This window comes from Oryzias latipes, chromosome 15 (genome assembly GCF_053564925.1).
Source record: "Oryzias latipes strain Hd-rR chromosome 15, Olatipes_Hd-rR_3.1".
In the NCBI taxonomy this organism is placed as follows: Eukaryota; Metazoa; Chordata; class Actinopteri; order Beloniformes; family Adrianichthyidae; genus Oryzias; species Oryzias latipes.
This window is the reverse complement of record NC_136251.1, coordinates 17,847,931-17,865,255: the sequence shown is the minus strand read 5'-3', so window position 1 is coordinate 17,865,255 and position 17,325 is coordinate 17,847,931. Positions and strand designations below refer to the sequence as shown.

The 17,325-nt window shown below is 38.7% G+C and overlaps 1 protein-coding gene and 1 long non-coding RNA gene across 2 annotated transcripts; one reads left to right on the top strand and one right to left on the bottom strand.

Annotated features, from left to right (window-relative positions):
* Positions 1–1,078: 1,078 nt before the first annotated feature.
* LOC111948836 (uncharacterized) lies at positions 1,079–2,780 on the bottom strand. Its single transcript, XR_002874823.2, has 4 exons — positions 2,639–2,780; positions 1,673–1,901; positions 1,385–1,544; positions 1,079–1,288 (listed from the first exon to the last, which is right to left on the bottom strand). It is a non-coding gene; the product is annotated as an uncharacterized LOC111948836 (long non-coding RNA).
* Positions 2,781–5,628: 2,848 nt separating this feature from the next.
* synpo2la (synaptopodin 2-like a) lies at positions 5,629–14,917 on the top strand. Its single transcript, XM_011484281.4, has 4 exons — positions 5,629–6,084; positions 8,838–8,989; positions 9,129–9,838; positions 10,958–14,917. The coding sequence occupies exons 1-4, from the start codon at positions 5,983–5,985 to the stop codon at positions 13,546–13,548; spliced, it is 3,555 nt and encodes a 1,184-aa protein (XP_011482583.1). The 5' UTR covers positions 5,629–5,982; the 3' UTR covers positions 13,549–14,917.
* The last annotated feature ends 2,408 nt before the right edge of the window (positions 14,918–17,325 follow it).

The following is a 17,325-nucleotide window of genomic DNA, read 5'->3' as shown; positions in this document are numbered from 1 at the left end:
CAGCATACTATGGGCATTAACTATTTAACAAATAAGGTTCAAATCTGTTTCATTTCATTTTTCATGATACAGTCCAGATCAAACATTTAAGAAATGATCAAGTCTCATTTTGCATGGTTGGCTCTTAACAAGGGAAAAATAATACCCATGTCTTAATTGGGACGCTGAGGGCTGATAGTGTCAGACAGCAAACTGTGGAATAAGATATTTCAACGAATATATATTATGCTATGATTAAGAATTTTGTGGTCAATATTTTTTGGATTGTTCAGAATATTTCCATTAGTTTTTTAAATGAGAGCACTTTGGCTTAGGTCTTTGTTCTGTTTGAGACTGAAGAATTATCCCTTAGTGTTACAAAAGTAAAGATTGGAAAAAAGTCTGTTATACTTAGAAAACTTCATAAAGCCACCCTTTAAATTGTATTTTATTTCTTTTACTGTGACACAATCTTGCTATTTAAATCAAATTACCCCAAAATAAGGATTTTCAAAGCTAAATTTTAGGTTAGCCAGGGCTGCTCATTCCTGGTCCTTGGGATCTACCACCCTGCCTGTTTTCCAGATCTCCAAGCCCTGCTAGCTGTTGATCAGCTCAACCAGATGTCTCCACATTCTGACTGAATGAACACACCTGGTCCAGGTAATCAGCAGCAAGCAATTCAGGGAGAGTTGGAAAACAGGCAGGCTGGTAGATCTCAAGGACCAGGGATGAGCAGCCCAGAGTTAGATTAATAAAAGATTAATTAGAATAATTAACTGCAGGTCATGATTAACTAACCACACCCAAAAATGAATCGCATGACAGCACTCATAAATATGTACCTTTGCAGAAACTCCAGGGTTGAAGCCAGCTCAGTTGGATAATGACTGTTAAAGCAGAAGTAGCTTCTGAACATCAGGCACAGAGCTGCAATGTTGTTGTGTACAATGGAGCAGTTCCAACTCAGCATGAACCTCCTTGGGGAAAAGCAAGACTGTCCTAAAGACAGAACAATGGATAAAGTAAACATGTCACTCATGTACAGTGTACAAAGACAAAACCTTTAGAATAATTTAGCATTTGAAACTTTACTTACCACATAAATAACAGTTGGAGTCAACGGCACCTGCTGCAGTTGGACCTCGTCTGCATCTTCTACAAGAACATGGCATCCTCCTCATTAAAGTAGCAGAGCAGAAGAAAGCGCATCTCTTTAACATCTCATCTCTTCTGAGCAGCCACTCTGCTCTCCCCGCATCATCTGCAGCCTTTTAGAGTTTGGAAAAACGTCTTGCTTTCATCATTTCTGCAACAAGAGTGCAAACCATTTCCTTCCTTGTCTTGGGCCAGGTCTCTTTCCAAAGACTCTCCAAAGACTGCACAAATTCCTCAGAAAACTTACTCCATGGAATTTCAAAGCTGTCCTCCCAGTCAATGTATGTACAGTCCTTGGCTTCTGGAAGATGTGGATGACAAACTCCTCGGTGACAATAACAAAAGTGATGGTGATTGTGTTGGTGAGGTCTCAACAGATGACGATGTGCTGTTCTCTGGCGTTTGGTCTGCAACAAAAAACAAACAAACAGTATAAGTGTATTAAGTTTACACTGTACTGTCAGTGTGTTACCCATTCATATTCATATCCACTTCTGTGCATTACAAAAACTCATTTGTAATGTTTGAGACTCACATTTCAATTTCCAGAGAGCAAGACGTTTCCGGGCTTGAAGAGGTCTCAAAGCTGGCAGCAAGTCAGCCTCTTCTATGAATCGTAGATCCTCATACAACTCCATTTATTCCAATGGACTGCAAGTGTTCTTCCAGGATGTCTTTTGTGGCTCTGGTAGGACCTCCATAATGGCAGTGTGGAGGAACATGGGTTCTGATTCACTCATTTTCACGTGTAGAATTTAGATCACCTTGAATCAGAGAGGGGAAAAAAAACATGATGTACACACATTTTATACAGCACAAAGTAAGATCTGGAAAGGTTTTTAAATATGATTTATGATTCACTAAAATCCTCGTACATATCAGTGTTGACATTTGTTGGCTTGGCTACATCTGTGCTCTCTAAACATCTCCACCACAGAGGGCTGAGAACATGTTTTCCTATACAGTACATACTTAAATTTTCAGATTATGCTTTCTAGACATGTGAGCAGTTAATGATGACTTTATTTAAACACATGTCCATAACCAGTTTCAAAAGATGACATGACAGGCCAAACGTCTGCAAGATGATCTTTTAAACAAGATAAAAGCATTTTACAGCGTAAAAATTGAACATACAGTGAAACTGCACATTTTGAAGTTAGCAATAATGGAAATGGTTTGTAGTGTCGTCACACTGAATGGGATGAACCCTGCAGACCCTTAACTGAAGAGCAAAATGTCTTCCAACAGTTACTGAGCACTCACGCGTTTGGAAAAATATCGAGACTCATTCTGTAAACTCTGCACTGCAAATAACTCTTCAATGTCTCTATTTTTTATTACAAAAAGCACAAGTAAACCTTTGTAAAATGTAATAATTACTTATACAGCCAAAGCCACCGCGAGTAGCCCAGACGTCTGCATTACTGGCGGAGCTAGCTTAAAACATCTTTAGCATTCAACTGAGTTCAGAGTTGGAGGAAAGAAATCGCAAACTTACCGTGCAAACTTCAAACATTTTACTTGAATCTTTTCCAGACAAGCAAAAAAAATGTTGGAGATTCATCCCACGGATTGTTAAAACGCAGAAAAAATACGACAAGCGCTCGTCAGAAGTCTCTCGTTCTCTGCACTTCTCCCGCTTGCAGATTCCGGCCCGTTGGTGACGTCAACCACAGACTTTTCCCTCCCACTGTGATCAACCAATCAGAAATCTGTGTCAAGTGAGGCTGTGATACAGTTTAAAATTCAAATCGGGTTACTCCAGGCTTCTGTTTGTTCAATATGATGCAGACTAAAATCAAGAAAACAGAAAATATTTTCAGCTTGTAAGGCTGCATGAAGGGGGATTGTTAAAGACAAAGATAAATTAACTCAAACTGAACCCCATAAATCTGTACCACCCTAAAGTTGATTTATTTATTTGATTATTTTTATTTGTGTATTTTATTTGTTTGTTTCAAATGTAAAATCTATTTTTTGTTCACTTTAAGGTGATCCAAATATGATCCCAAATGTCCTTTATTTAGTTCAGACATCAATGTGTTAAATGTTTTATACCCACCAACATATAAGTGTGCGTATATGCACTTGTGCGTGCATGCATGTGTGCCAGTGCATGCGTGTGTTTGTGTTTAACTAAACCTAGCATCATTAACCCAACATACATTCTTGTTCATTTATGTTTATCTAAGCAGTCAAAAAAAAAGTTTTTTAAATCGACACTGCAACGTTGTCTTGAAATTTCATGTTTTTTAAAAAGTTTCAAAAATATGTCTTTTGAGGACATGACCGTCTTAATGATTTAACTTTTTTTTCTTGAAATTGTAATTAAGTTATATAAATATGTAAGCAATAAACAACTTTTTTAGGTTGAACATAAATAAAATAAAAAATATTATTTTCTCGAGATGAACTGTAATGGTGTCATCATAAGACTCATTTTAGGGCTTGTACTACTCTCATTTTTCTTTTTGCTGAGACAATAAAAAAATAGGCTAAAACAAGATCTAAATTATTGAGCAACGAGAGACAGAACCATTGATGTCTTTCACTGAGACGTAAATGAGATAGGAATTGGAAGTAAGGATATCAAATTGAGACATACTTGAGCGCAACATAATATGGCTCATTTTTCTCTCAATTGAGATCTGGAGAAGAGACAGTTGTGAGAGAATTTTGAGATCTCAAACAGTGCTCACTGTGAGACTTATTTCTCAGGAGAAATGTTTGAGAAGAATGAGAAAAGCAATTTAGTCTCAAACAGTTCTCATTTATGTCTAGGAGACGTAAATGTGACAGAAACGAGATCTCATCTTCAGTTTTGCTTTGCTATGGGTAAGCAGGTTTAGAAGATTAGTAAAAAATTTTGGACTGTGATATTCAGGGTAGATTAACAATAGTCAACTCACTGACACAGATGTCACGACATATGACTAAAAATACTCAACACATTGCTCCAAAACCTTTTCTCTAAGTATGCAGAGCGGAGGAGAGCAGGAATTTTAAGGAGAAATTAGACTTACAGTAATGTTGTTTATTAGAAAACTTTAAAGGAAGAAATATTCACATATTAACTACTTAATAGGAGAAAAGCTAAAAGGACAAAATAGTATTCCTGCCTTTCGAGTTTCTAGTTTGAAGGAAAAACTCCCTTTTAATTTCCTAAATTAGGGCAACAATCCACAGGATTTTTTGAAATGCACATTGCACCCCTTTACTTCACCTCGCTGCTACCTAGTGAAAAGAAAAGTTTTTATTTTTAAAGACAGTTTTGTCTGCCTGTAAGAAATAAAATATTCAAGAAAAGAAGAACAACGTGAAAGTCACTGAAGGTTAAAAATCAGACTAATTTTAAACACTAGGGGGAGTAATTTTTTAAAAGGGATAGTGCATGTTTGATTAGAGAATTATTTTTTAGTGTCCCAGTGCGATTTTACATTAAATAAATAAAAATTTACTCTGTGTTTGTCTATTTTAAACAATCTGTTTATATATCATCATCCTCAGAAAGAGAAAGATTTTTTTTTCAAGGTGTCTGACTGAAGACTGATCTCAGCTATCATGAGTTCCAGAGACAGCTGCAGAGCAAAGCTGCCAAAGCGCACAGCTATCATCGCTACCCTCCTGCAGCCTTGATAATAGCAGTGTGGCCATAACAAAAAGCTTTAAAGGTCTGTCATTTACTAAAGTGAAAAGACAATTTACTTGAGACTGACACTTTTTATGATTTGGAGTTTTCATATTATACTGCTCTTTAATTTTTAACTCAAGTAGAAGTCTAGGAGAGGACATGGGTGAAGAACGTTAATCCAAGATTACTAAAAAATGCCAAAAAAAAAAAAAGAAAACATATACTATCACGTTTTATTCACTTGACAAATAAATATAAGAATTGCACTTGCCTGCATTTTAATGTCAGTTGGGGCATTCTAGCACTGAGTGCACAAATAATAGTGTACTTACTTTTGACCTTATAAATTGTTTTTTTTTTCTAGCTTGTCTGATCCTTTCCTTCAATCAGTATCTTCTTTGAGATTTAGTAGCAGCTTTGACTTTATTTTTAAATATTGCAATGGCCAACAAAGTGGACTGTAGTTCTCGAAAGAATGCATCAGTTTTACACAGAAGGCCCTATGGCAAAGTCTAGAATGTCATGATATCCAGGGCGGTTTGCAGGATCAACCATTGCTAAAATCAGTCTTTTTGTTGTCCCTAATGTCATTTCTATCAGCAACTTTCAGTGGACTTCAACAAGTGATCTTACGTAAATACATGGAATTTCTTTGCAGCAACAACTGTTACTTCTTTAATGTCAAATGTGAAATACTGCAGTGAGGATGTTCTAAATGCTAACCCTGCATTGGTTTGCAGAAGAGCAAGCAAAGCCATAAAGATGATGGTAGTGACCTATTTTTGGAGGAGCTATCAGCAACCCAGTGACATGTAGCTGAGTGACGGGACAAGTGTTCAGCTGGACCTTCCTCTTGCCCGTTTGGGGCAGACATTCCTCAGTGTAAGCTGACACAGAGCTCCCCTCCCTCTGTACCTTAATATTACTCTTTCCCTCGCTTTTTCTTTTGGCTGTGATGGCCGTCCTGCTCTGGGCACGGGTGGCAGGACAGTGGGGGCGTGTGTGTGCATGTGTTTGTGCAGATGTGAGGACTGGACTGGGAGCTCAGATGGAAGACTGAGCCCGGACAGCGTAGAAGGCTGAGAGCAGGTCAGAGCTCTGTGAGGTGCCCTGACTGCTGATCATGGAGACAATGCACTGAGGGGTGAACCCTCAGCTCAAATAAAACTACAGAAAACAAGCAAGAAAAAAAAGACGACCTACAAAGAAGAATGGTTGCAGAGGAAGTCGTCATTACACTGTCTGGTGGAGCGCCATGGGGATTTCGTCTCCAGGGAGGGGTGGAACATCAGAAGCCACTCCAGGTGGCTAAGGTAAATATTTCTTTCATGGGACAGAAGCCAATACTGAATAGAATCATAGGTGATCAGAGGGAAACAAAAAACTGTTTTAGAATCAACTGCTTCATTTTAAGGAACGAAACATTAGCTGAGATATATTAAGTGGAAATGTAAGGCGCTGTGAACATAACTGAGACGTAATAGTGGCTGCTGTTCAAGTTAGTTGAAGGCCTGCATGTGAGTCATAATCCAGAGAGAGAAACATATTTAAGGTTTACTGATGATTGATTAGATGAACTTGAAGCTTGATGTCTAGTTAGTTGGTGATGAATGTCAAAATATATCTAATTTTAGATGATTTTTTTCACACAAAAAATCCATAAAGATCACTTCGGGTTTCAGTAAACCAACCCATAACTCATACTCACACTCTTTTATTTTCTTTGTTTGCATGCATGTTGTTAAACCTGTTAAAGTTGTGTACCTTTTAATGACAAGGGTATTTCATAGTGACAAGAGGAACCCCACATTTAGATAGCACCATTAGTTTTTGGAATTCTTTTTTGATTTGACCCTCTAGTGTCATAAAGATTAGAGCTGGGTATCAAGGACAAATTAATGAACCATGATTTCAATTCAAAAATTCAGAAATGCATCTGGTTTGATTCAACACAATTTCAACAAATATCAAGTTGTTTTTGAAAATCCTAGCTCCAAAATCAACTTTATTTGGTTAGAAAAACAATTTGTATGTGATTTAAACTGAACACTGTTAGACAAAATTTACATTTTTGTAATAAAACTCATAGAGAAGCTATTTAGTTTGTTAGAAGAAAATACAAAAAATACTTTAAAAGATAAAGGATTCATTCATAAGAAAAATATAATACTGCATTTTCTAAGTAAATAATAATTTGATTCAAATAATCAATTTTATTTATTTTTTATGAATCTAATAGTTTTATTCTGGCTTTGCAATCCAGAAGAATTTTTGTTTGATGCCCAAACAAATCCACAACAATCATTGTGTGCTGCCTCACAGTAAGCTTGCTTTTATATGATTAGGCAGAATCTCAGAAAAAAAAGATCTTGTAATGAAATTATGTTAAAATCACATGCAAGCCTGGTTATACCGGTCTTCTGTAAGAATGAGACAAAACTTTGACCACTTTTTCTTCTAAAATTTTGTCAAAATATGTCTTCAAGTTTCTTTTAAAAAGAGTGGGACAATGCAGTGCAAAATACATTTGTTAGAGTTCTGGTTGGTGTATTTCTGTGGACTTTGAAGGACCTAGCTTTACATGCATGTCAACTCCAGCTTTCACCCGCATTCCCAAAAGAAATGCCTGAGAGGTTAATTGGAAAGTTTAGGTTCCTTTCTCAGTGGGTAGCTCTCTATATCTATGGCCTGTCCAAAGCGCCTTTACCCAATGGCAGGATGGAGACTCCACAATCCCTGTGACCCCGAGCAAAAAAAAAAAAAATGGTAATGGATGGTCAAAGAATGGAGAGCACAAGTAAAATGTAAACATTTTTAATTGTTTGAAAAGTAAACCGAATAAATAAATTCAATTAATTTTTTTTAACCTTTCTTAGTGCCTTGAGTGAGTAATGCACTCAAGGCACTGCAATTTTCTGAACAGGCAGTTGAAGGCTTAAAGATTGGTGTTTATCTCGCGTTTTTATCTGAAAAATCAATACACAGCTGCTCATAGAAGAATGATTAACAAACAATATTTAGCATTGCAGTGCTGTTCATTTAATGATAATAAAATTTTTACCTGTGCAATGCAAGTTGACCACTGGTCACCGTTTCTGTCTTCATGCTAAAGAGGATTTGTTAAATCAAGTCAATTTCTTACTGAAGGAGCAGTTGGGGGTATCTTGTAGAACAGAAGTCTAACTTTCTGCCTGCAAGCTTTCATGTGATTGTTTTAAGTATATTTATGTGACTTCAGTGATTTATTTCTGCATCAGTCCATGCCCTGTATGTGAGCAAGCATGTAAAGACATTATAACAGTTTTGATTTGCAACCACGGGGTGACTGACTGAACACATAACTTGACATCCTGTGTCACAAGCAACCACAGGCCGCTTTCAAAGGCTTAGTTAAATGGGGACATGGGATTTCATTACAGGCAAACCAGAATAGCTGAAAGGATAACTAGTAAAGGCAACTCATGCAACAAGTTCTTAACTCCGACATATATTGCAGTTTCATGCAAAACCTACTGTATGCAGAGCAATTAGGGCTGCAGTTTGGTCTTTAAAAACTTCCAGAGCCCAAATTGACAACAAATTATTTTGCCAGTCTTTAAACAGACTTGCCAAAGTCCTAAAAGATCTTGGGCACATATAGCTAATCATAGAAAATGGTCACAAGTTATTACAGTATGTACCTGTTAAAGTGTGTAACACCAAAGTGTTTGAGCTGTAAAATTAAATGTACACATCAAGATAAAATCATTATGCCAAAGACTGGGCAGCTGTGAAGCTCTTTCAGGCTTATGATTTTCATCTATGTGGTTCCAAAAGATAAACAAATTCCAAAGCTGTGGAAACTAAATGTTGATTTGTTAAGGCTATGGTGAATGTGACAAAATTCAAATTTTGAATCACTAAACTTTCAAAATGAATTAATAAAATATTAAAAATGTCAAAAAACTCAAAATATGTTTGTCCTTAAATCCCTAGAAAGAACACAGTTGTCTCTCATCAGTCAAAAAGTGGATTTTTTTAATAACCCACCACGACTAACAACAAGGGAAACTTTTTTTCTTTCCAGGTACGAAAACGCAGCAAAGCATGCAGGGCTGGACTGCGCGAGGCTGACGAACTGGTATCCATCAATGATCAACCATGTGGATTGCTATCCCATGCCCAGGCCATGAACCTTATAGATAGCTCTCCTGGGATATTAGATATCCGTGTTAAAAGGTCAGAGGCACAGAAAAAATTGTTTTGCTTTGACACATAAACAACAATAATTTTGAGATAATGCTTTTGGTTTTGCTGCTTTAGAGAATGACATGTCAAGTTCTAATGTCAAAACTCTAAATTCTTTAACTTTCTTCAGGGCACCAGCTGCTTTTCATTCTATAGTGCTTGTTGCCCGAGCACCATCTCCTCGTATTGACAAGGAGTATCGAGCAGTCCTGAAGGCAATATCACCAACCCAAACCCACCATGCACCTGTCCGTGAGGTACACCGCAGTCGCTCCTCCCTGACCAGTGGCTTGACATCGCCGCCTGGGAGTGAGGCCTATTATGGAGAGACAGACAGTGATGCAGATGTTGCTGGTTATGAGAGGCAGCGACGCCAGAAAAGAAGGAGTCCTAGCAATTCCAATCCTGGAAAACCAGCAGGGCGCGCATCTCCTGAGGGCGGGGAGACATCAGAGATGAGCGGCTATGACAGTGCTCCTGATGCGCAAATTTTGCCACGCATTTTAGATAGAAACAGAGAAGGAGGAGGGGGTCTACCAGGGGTTGCAAGAAAGGAGGTCATTTACAAACCTCCTGGTCCAGGAATGTGGTCCTCCCAGACATCGACTGAGACTTCCTCCATCATCTCCTCAGCAGATGACCAAGGGCCACGAGATGCAGTACAAGAAGAAGACAGTGGTTTTTTAGAGCGGGCCAATGTGCCACTGGTATCCCCTGAGAAAGCAAAGGAAGCTCTATTGCTTGGCTCCCGCAACCAACTTGTGCCCATGGTGGGTCCTGTGGATAAACCCATTGATGAGGAACTGACAACAACATACATGGAAAAGGCCAAACAAGCCAGTAAGTACCACTCATGACCTGGTTCCTGAAAAGGACAGTGCTTAGCACAACACTGATTTATTTTGAGTATTTATGACAGGGATATCAGAATCTTCACTTTAACAACATCTTGGCTGCACCATAATCACAAGAGAAATAAATGAATACTGTTGCAATCACAAAATACAAGACACTGTTCTGAAATATTTTATAAAGACTACCAAAGACCAACTTTTTAAATTTAGGCTCCAAAATTTCACGACCAAACTCATTATACTTTCAATCTCTGAATAAGATTTCTTGCTACTAAATTTTAACAAGGCTTTCTGGAAATGGAAACATCTACTTGGAAAGTATACATCCTTATGATGCTTACTGTAGATGTTCATAAAAATAATGCTGTGATTAAACAGTGAGCAATGGAGCTGCTTATAGGAGTCAATTGGCAATGCATTATTTTTGGACTTTTACGCTGCACTGTGAACTAAATGGAAAAAATATATATTTCTCTTTTTGCTCAGTCTTCTTTCTGATTCACATAATTTGTTTCTTAACACTCCTTATTACATTAATTGAGGCTCATACCAAATATAGATGTGCCTTTTGTCTTCCTGATGGAAGGTGAACAAGCTATAAGGATGCTGCACTGAGCTTGAAAATGTGGTTAGTCACTTAAGTTATTAGTTACTTTAAAAACAGTTAAGCATTGTCTTTGTGAATAAAATATCAAAAGAAGATAAATGTTTGGTAATATTTCACGTAAATGTTTTTTTAACGAAGTATTGACAGAAGATAAAAAAATCAATTAAATCACTGTAGAACAATCTAGCATCCTTCTCTAGGATTTCATCATGACAACATTAACAACTCCCACCAACTAGCATTTTTTCTTCGTGATAAAGTCAAAACTGTAACAAAATAAGAAATATGTTGGATGTATTTAAAGCAAGACTATGTAGCATCACTTTTCTTAAGCTTCTCAGAGAATTTTAACCATGCATGTCAATGTAATTTCATGGATTAAACTTATCATTATAAAATAGGTTATTTACTCACCTTAATTTTTTCAAGAGGCTCTAAACCTACTCATGTTATACTCAGGAATAAATTTCTAATGCTTACATCTTTTTCTGTCTGCAGAACTGAACCGTGGAGACACACTTCAAGACAAACATGTAAAGGAAGCCAAGAGCAAGTGCCGAACTATTGCATCTCTGTTAACAGATGCCCCAAACCCTCATTCCAAGGGGGTGCTGATGTTCAAGAAAAGAAGACAACGCTCTAAGAAGTACACTCTTACTAGCTTTGGTAGTGTTGATGAGGACAAGTGTCAGGACTCACAAGAGGAAGATGGAGTTTTTCAGGGAAGTGAATCAGAATTTGATGAAGAAGGCTTCTCGGCTGTTCCAGACCCAACCTGGGATAGCGATTACTTGGATAAGCTGGAGAAGAGAGCTACAGCAGGCACAGAAGGACGTGGGAATGAAGTAGGGGATGCTACGAGTCCTGGTTTAAGTGACACTGTGGGCAAGGGTGCACAGTTGTTTGAGCAGCAGAGAAAAAGGGTAGCTGAGCATACCAAAAAGGTGGAGATAGCTCAACCTCAACCTCCTCCACAATCTCAAGCACAGGAGCATTCTCAGATGTCTCAAGTGCATCAAGGAATGCAGATCCAAGTTCAACCAAACCCTCAGTTTCAGCAAGTTCTGCCACCTGGCCCAACATCCACACTGCCGTTAATATCTCAAACTCAAGCTCCAGTGGCTAGTGAAGGACATGGAATGATTAACGGGGACCTATCCTACACAGCAGTTAGCACAGTAAGTATGGTAATGTCCCCTCCACCTGTGTCATCTAAACCAGTCAATGCCTCTGTGACATTTCTGACAAGTCCTGCACCACCTGCTGAAACACCTCAACCTGAACAACCTGTGAGTAACGTTCTAAACCGAACAGCACGCCCTTTCACGCCTGGCTTTATCAGCATTCGAGCAGCAACAGCCCCTGTAACCTTCCGACCTACAGTCACAAAAAGATCCCAACGTCCTGCATCAGCAGCTGTGGCACCACCACCACAAGTCTCCTCTGCCCCAGAACAACCCGTTATTGCTCCATCAGTTAGTTTCTATCAACCACCTGATCCACCAGCAATGCTCACAACACCATACTCTGTCCCTCAAAGCTCTATGGTCCAATCACCAGAGAGCCTGGCTACCTCTCATCCTCCAGCCCTTTCTACCTTTGCAGAGAAAATGCAGTCTTCCCCAACTGTCACTGGTGCTCAAAAGGCTAGATTTTCAATTGTTAATCCAGTATCAGTGCCAGCGCCTCCTCAAGCAACACTGGGTCCAATCCCTGGTCCTCCTTTTTCTCAATTTCCTGGATCAACTAACCCAACTGTGTCAGAACCTACGATTCAAGTGCCAGTAGCTCATGCACCACCACAGTTCTGTGAACCTCCAGTGGCTCAAATGCCTGTGGCCTCCAACCCTGAAGCTGTAGCTTCAGCAGCACCTACTGGACGCACTGGTATCTTACTGGAGGCTCGTCGGCGTGGTGGAAAACCCAAGCCTATGTTCAACATACCAGATGCCAAAAAGAACTCCCCCAATCCAGAGCTGTTGTCAATGGTGCAGAACCTGGATGACAGATCCAGCAGACACAAGCATGGCCAGTCATTTACTGAAGAAGACTATGATGGTGAGGAAGAGGAGAGGAGTGGGGAGGCGGACACAGAAAGGATTCCCCCTCCAGTTGCACCAAAACCTCGCGTAATCCATGAGAACCCACAGACTCTTCAAGCAGGAGGGAAGGGGGCCCAATTGTTTGCCAAAAGGCAGAGCCGCATGGGAAGGTATGTTGTGGACACACCACCTGAAATCCCTTCCCAGAGAAATGTGAGCTTTGAAAATACACAACAGGTCTATGAAGGAACCTCATTTCCCTCTCAATGGAAATACTCTCCAAATGTACGTGCACCTCCACCTATTGGGTACAATCCACTTATGGCCCCCTCTATTCCAACAGGGCCTCAGAGGGATGCAAACAAGTCAGATAGCAAGGGGAAAGGGGGCTCCCAAAAAGAGGGGATCAAGGCTCTGGATTTTATGCGACGGCAGCCTTATCAGCTAAACTCTGCCATGTTCAACTATGGAGGCAGTGTTAGTAATTTGTCGGCTATGCCTTCTTATCAGGCCCAGCAAGGTAACTACTCAACAATGGTGGGAAGTTCATTAACAACACCTCGGCAGATTCCTCTCAAAACAGCCCGTGTCTATGAAATCAAGCGATTCTCCACACCAACGCCCATGTCAGCTCCCACTCTGGCACCAAAAGTCATTGCACCGCGCTCAGCTACAACCCTTGGAGAACGTCTGAGTCATTCTGGCATGACATCCCCACCTCCGCCCTCTTACGCTCCAACTCCAGAAGCAGTGAACCCTCCAAACACACTATCATCCCAACCCCAACCATCAAAGCTGCCAAGCCTCCCAAAATTCTCTTCTACGCCCATTTCCCACCCTCTGCCCCCCGCAGTCCCCACACCTTATACTCCAGTGTCACACACCACCGGACTCCGGACAGCAAAGCAGTTTCAGAGTGCTCCTGAACTCAGCATCCTTGCATCTTTACCTCCACTCAAACCCAACCCAGTTCAGGCACCAAAACCACATTTTGTTGCCACCAAGGGAGGCGTACAACCACGTGTTTGGAAGCCAGGGGCAATCTGAACAACAGAAAGCATATTAATGATATAGAAAATGCTTTGTTAATAAGATGAAGGTGGGTAATGTTCAAATTAAACAAATCACCAGAAACTTTAAACTTAAGGGTATTTAAAAAAAATGGCATTTCTATACAGGAAAAAAAATTCAGTTTGAGAAATTATTGTTTGCAGAAAGTATTGCCCCGCTATAGGTTACACATAGAGACAGACACCTGTGGCCAACTAAATGACCTCCAGTTAACATTCTTAGATACCTTATGTTTGAAGATGTGTTATTTTGACGGGATTCTGGATATGTTTGATCAAGTACTGAAGCAAAGCTTGTTTTACATGTTATTGCTGTTCCATTTTCATAAGAATGTAATATGAATTTGTCTGCATGTCTATAGGTGAGAACAAAATGGATGTTTTTAAGCACCTCAGATTGGCTTGAATCTTGAGTGAAGACAAGATTTTTAAAGGGTGGGGTCATTAAGGTTGAGCCAAATACCTATGCTCATAATAGCTACAGCAAAATGCTATTTTCTCACACGAGTCACATTTGACAAGTGACTTAACTGTCACTAAAGCTATACCCGGCTTGTCACTTAATATTTCCTCTTCCAGTTGCTTTTTAGTGTCACACGGTTTTTCTATGTCCAGTGTGAATGCTGCAAATACATGTACATTTTTGTTATTAAACGCATAATACAGATGAAGGATGTGTATTTTGTTTGCTTAAATTGTGTTTTGGTTGTAACAGGAAGTTGAATGACTGTAAATAAGGCACAAGGAATGAACGTTTCTGTGAAGGGAAGATGATATATGCCGGCCTCTTTTATGATGGTAAGGTTTCTGCCCTATTTGAACATCCCCTTTTTAATCATATCTGTGATAACATGTTATGAAGCTATGAATGACAAGTTTAATTCCCACAGCCTGTGGATATTACTTAAGAATGGTCAAGAAAGGTTTTGATTAGTGGAACTTGTATAAAAGCTAGAAATGTTATTGGAAGGGAGATTTGTAGTTTAGTGTCTGTTCATTCACAATGGTTTGTGAAGAAAATATGGAGGGGTATCATAGAACTGTATATTGAAAGATGGGAATGTTAATGAGAAAAAGTAACAAGAAATTAACTGAATGCTACTTTCATCTGTAAATGATTGGTTAAGAATTAAAGAAGGTTTTTTTTTTGTCTTCAAGCTTGTTTGTTTTATTGGCTTAAACAACAAATTGCACAGAAACTGTAGATTTCTAGTATTATGTAACCAGATATACAAGTTAATTTAAACAATAAATGCGAAAAGTTTGTAATTTTTTGCAGAATAGTAGTTTTTACTGACTAGAGCAAAAAGATTGTTTTTAAGGAAATAAAATACAGTTGAAAGCCCTTCAGTTGTGAGAATCCTGATTTAATACTCCCCCCTGTTGGTCATTAAATGAACACACATTTCTTTTGGCAGAACTTCCTTCTCTCATTTAAGAAAATATTTGATTTTACAAGAGCAATTTTGCTGGACAATGAAGTTACGTAACCCCAGATAGCAAAAGTTAATCAGGAAATTTAAAGAGAGTGAAAACAATGTTTTTACCAATGCTTATTTGTGGAACAAATGTAATAAGTATATTTAAATTAAAGTAATTTTGAAAAGAGTCAGGTAAATGTTTGAAATAGTGGATATTCTGTCCATCCTATCCTATGGATATTGTATTGATCTTAAAAACATTTTTTATTTTTTTGCAGTTCTTGAAACTTGCCTTTTCTCGACCAATCCTTTTCCTCCCTTCACTCATGTTTTTGCAGTTAACAGAATACCATGTGATTACTTTAATAGAGTAAATATTGTCAAGTTGGGGAAAATTTGAAAATTGCACAAAAGGTCTTGACTCAAGTGTCTTTGGACATCCATCCATCCATCCATCCATCCATCCATCCATCCATCCATCCATCCATCCATCCATCCATCCATCCATCCATCCATCCATCCATCCATCCATCCATCCATCCATCCAACCAACCACGCAATCCTAAACATTCACATTTGCACACCTGGGGACACTGTTGAGTAACCAATTAATCTATGAAGCATGTTTTTGGGCTGTGGGAGGAAGCCGGAGAACCTGGAGAAAACCCACATGTGGACAGGGAGTGCCTGCAAAGTCCACACACAAAGGTCCTAGCCGGGATTTAAACCAGGGTCTTCTCGCTGTGAGGTCAGAGCGCACTGCGCCAGCATGCAATTCATCTTTGTTCAGAAGCTTCAGGGATTCACTGTTTGCTGTGACATCTACATTTACTTTAACTGATTTTCATAAACAATTATACTATGGGAAATTGCAAAGCAGAAGTTTTTTCACAGCCAAAAAGTCTGTAAGTTTTCCAGATATCATTGCCCTACTCTCAGTAATTTACTGAATCAGGTGAGTCCAGCCAATTTGAACATGCCAAAGCCAGGTATGTTGGAAAAAAAAGCTGGAGTGCATCCATTAGTACTCATCCATAACCTAAGTAAGATACCTCCAACTTACCAGACTTACCAATAGGCAAAGATAGGCAATTGCAATGGCCCCCACACACTTTGGGGGCCCCGAGCTGAACACTTAAAATATCGATAAAACATTTTTCAAGCTCTTTATTAATTATAACTCTGTCATTAAAAAAAAACACTAAAAATGGCCTAAAACTGCTTATGTGAAAGGGTTTTGTCTTTCCCATCCTTCTGCTGCAGTTGATTATTCCGTCAACAGCAACTTAGCCAGGAGAAAGAAAATCTTTAAAGAAAACAAAAGAAAAATACAGCAGTAAATTAAAGTGTAGATATCCGAGCAGCAGGTGTGCAAAAAGGAAAAGGCAAAGAGAAAGCAAGACATTTTTTGCCAAACAGACCAAACAGAATAAAGTTTTTTTTCCAAGTAAAAAATATTGTATATAAAATACATTTAATGTGATTACCGTTCTAAGATGCTTATCAAAGCATTTGGATTGTTTACATTGATGCTATCTAAAAGTGAACTAGTGAGGCAGTTATTTAACAGGCATTTTTCCTAGGTAAGATAGGAAAAGCGCTTTTTATAAATAAAGATTGATTGATTGATTGATTGATTGATTGATTGAGTGATTGATTGATTGGAGGATTTAAAAAAACAAAAATGAATACAACCGCTGCAGAGGGTCCCATATTACTGTTCGCCTTAGGCCCCCAAACTGCTAAGTCCACTCCCTCCAACAAAAAACACCATCATTTGTATGAAAGGCCAAATAATTATTTCTCTGCAGGGATCATGCCTTAAGGTAAAACTATCAGAGAAAAGTAAAGGAGCGCACAAACCTTGTTCACTGGGTGGGAAGAGACCACCTTCTATGAAAAGCATCAGGATATTTTGACACCTTAACTTTGACTTTTCATCAGCCTATTTATAGTGGATAATACAGAAAATTAGTTTGGTTTTTGCCATCAACCAATGAGAGAAGCTGCAGAACTTCATGTATTGCATTCCTTCCTGACTGCAAAAGCTCTCTATAGTTGCAGGATAACTATAGATAGAGTTGTTAATATCAAACACAGGACTATTTTTGAACTGTCACTGTGCCAGGTCAAAGTAAAATAAAAATGGATCAAGTTTCTGGAACCTTTCTATTTTCTGATGTGTTAACCAACATGCACTTCATTAACCATGAAACAAATGTGCAGCTTAAAGCAAATTAATGTTTTTAAATGTATTCCTCTTTGTACTTTGATTAATTTAGTTTGGCTACAATTCTGTATCACTTCTTTCTGTCAATCATTGATCTGATCCC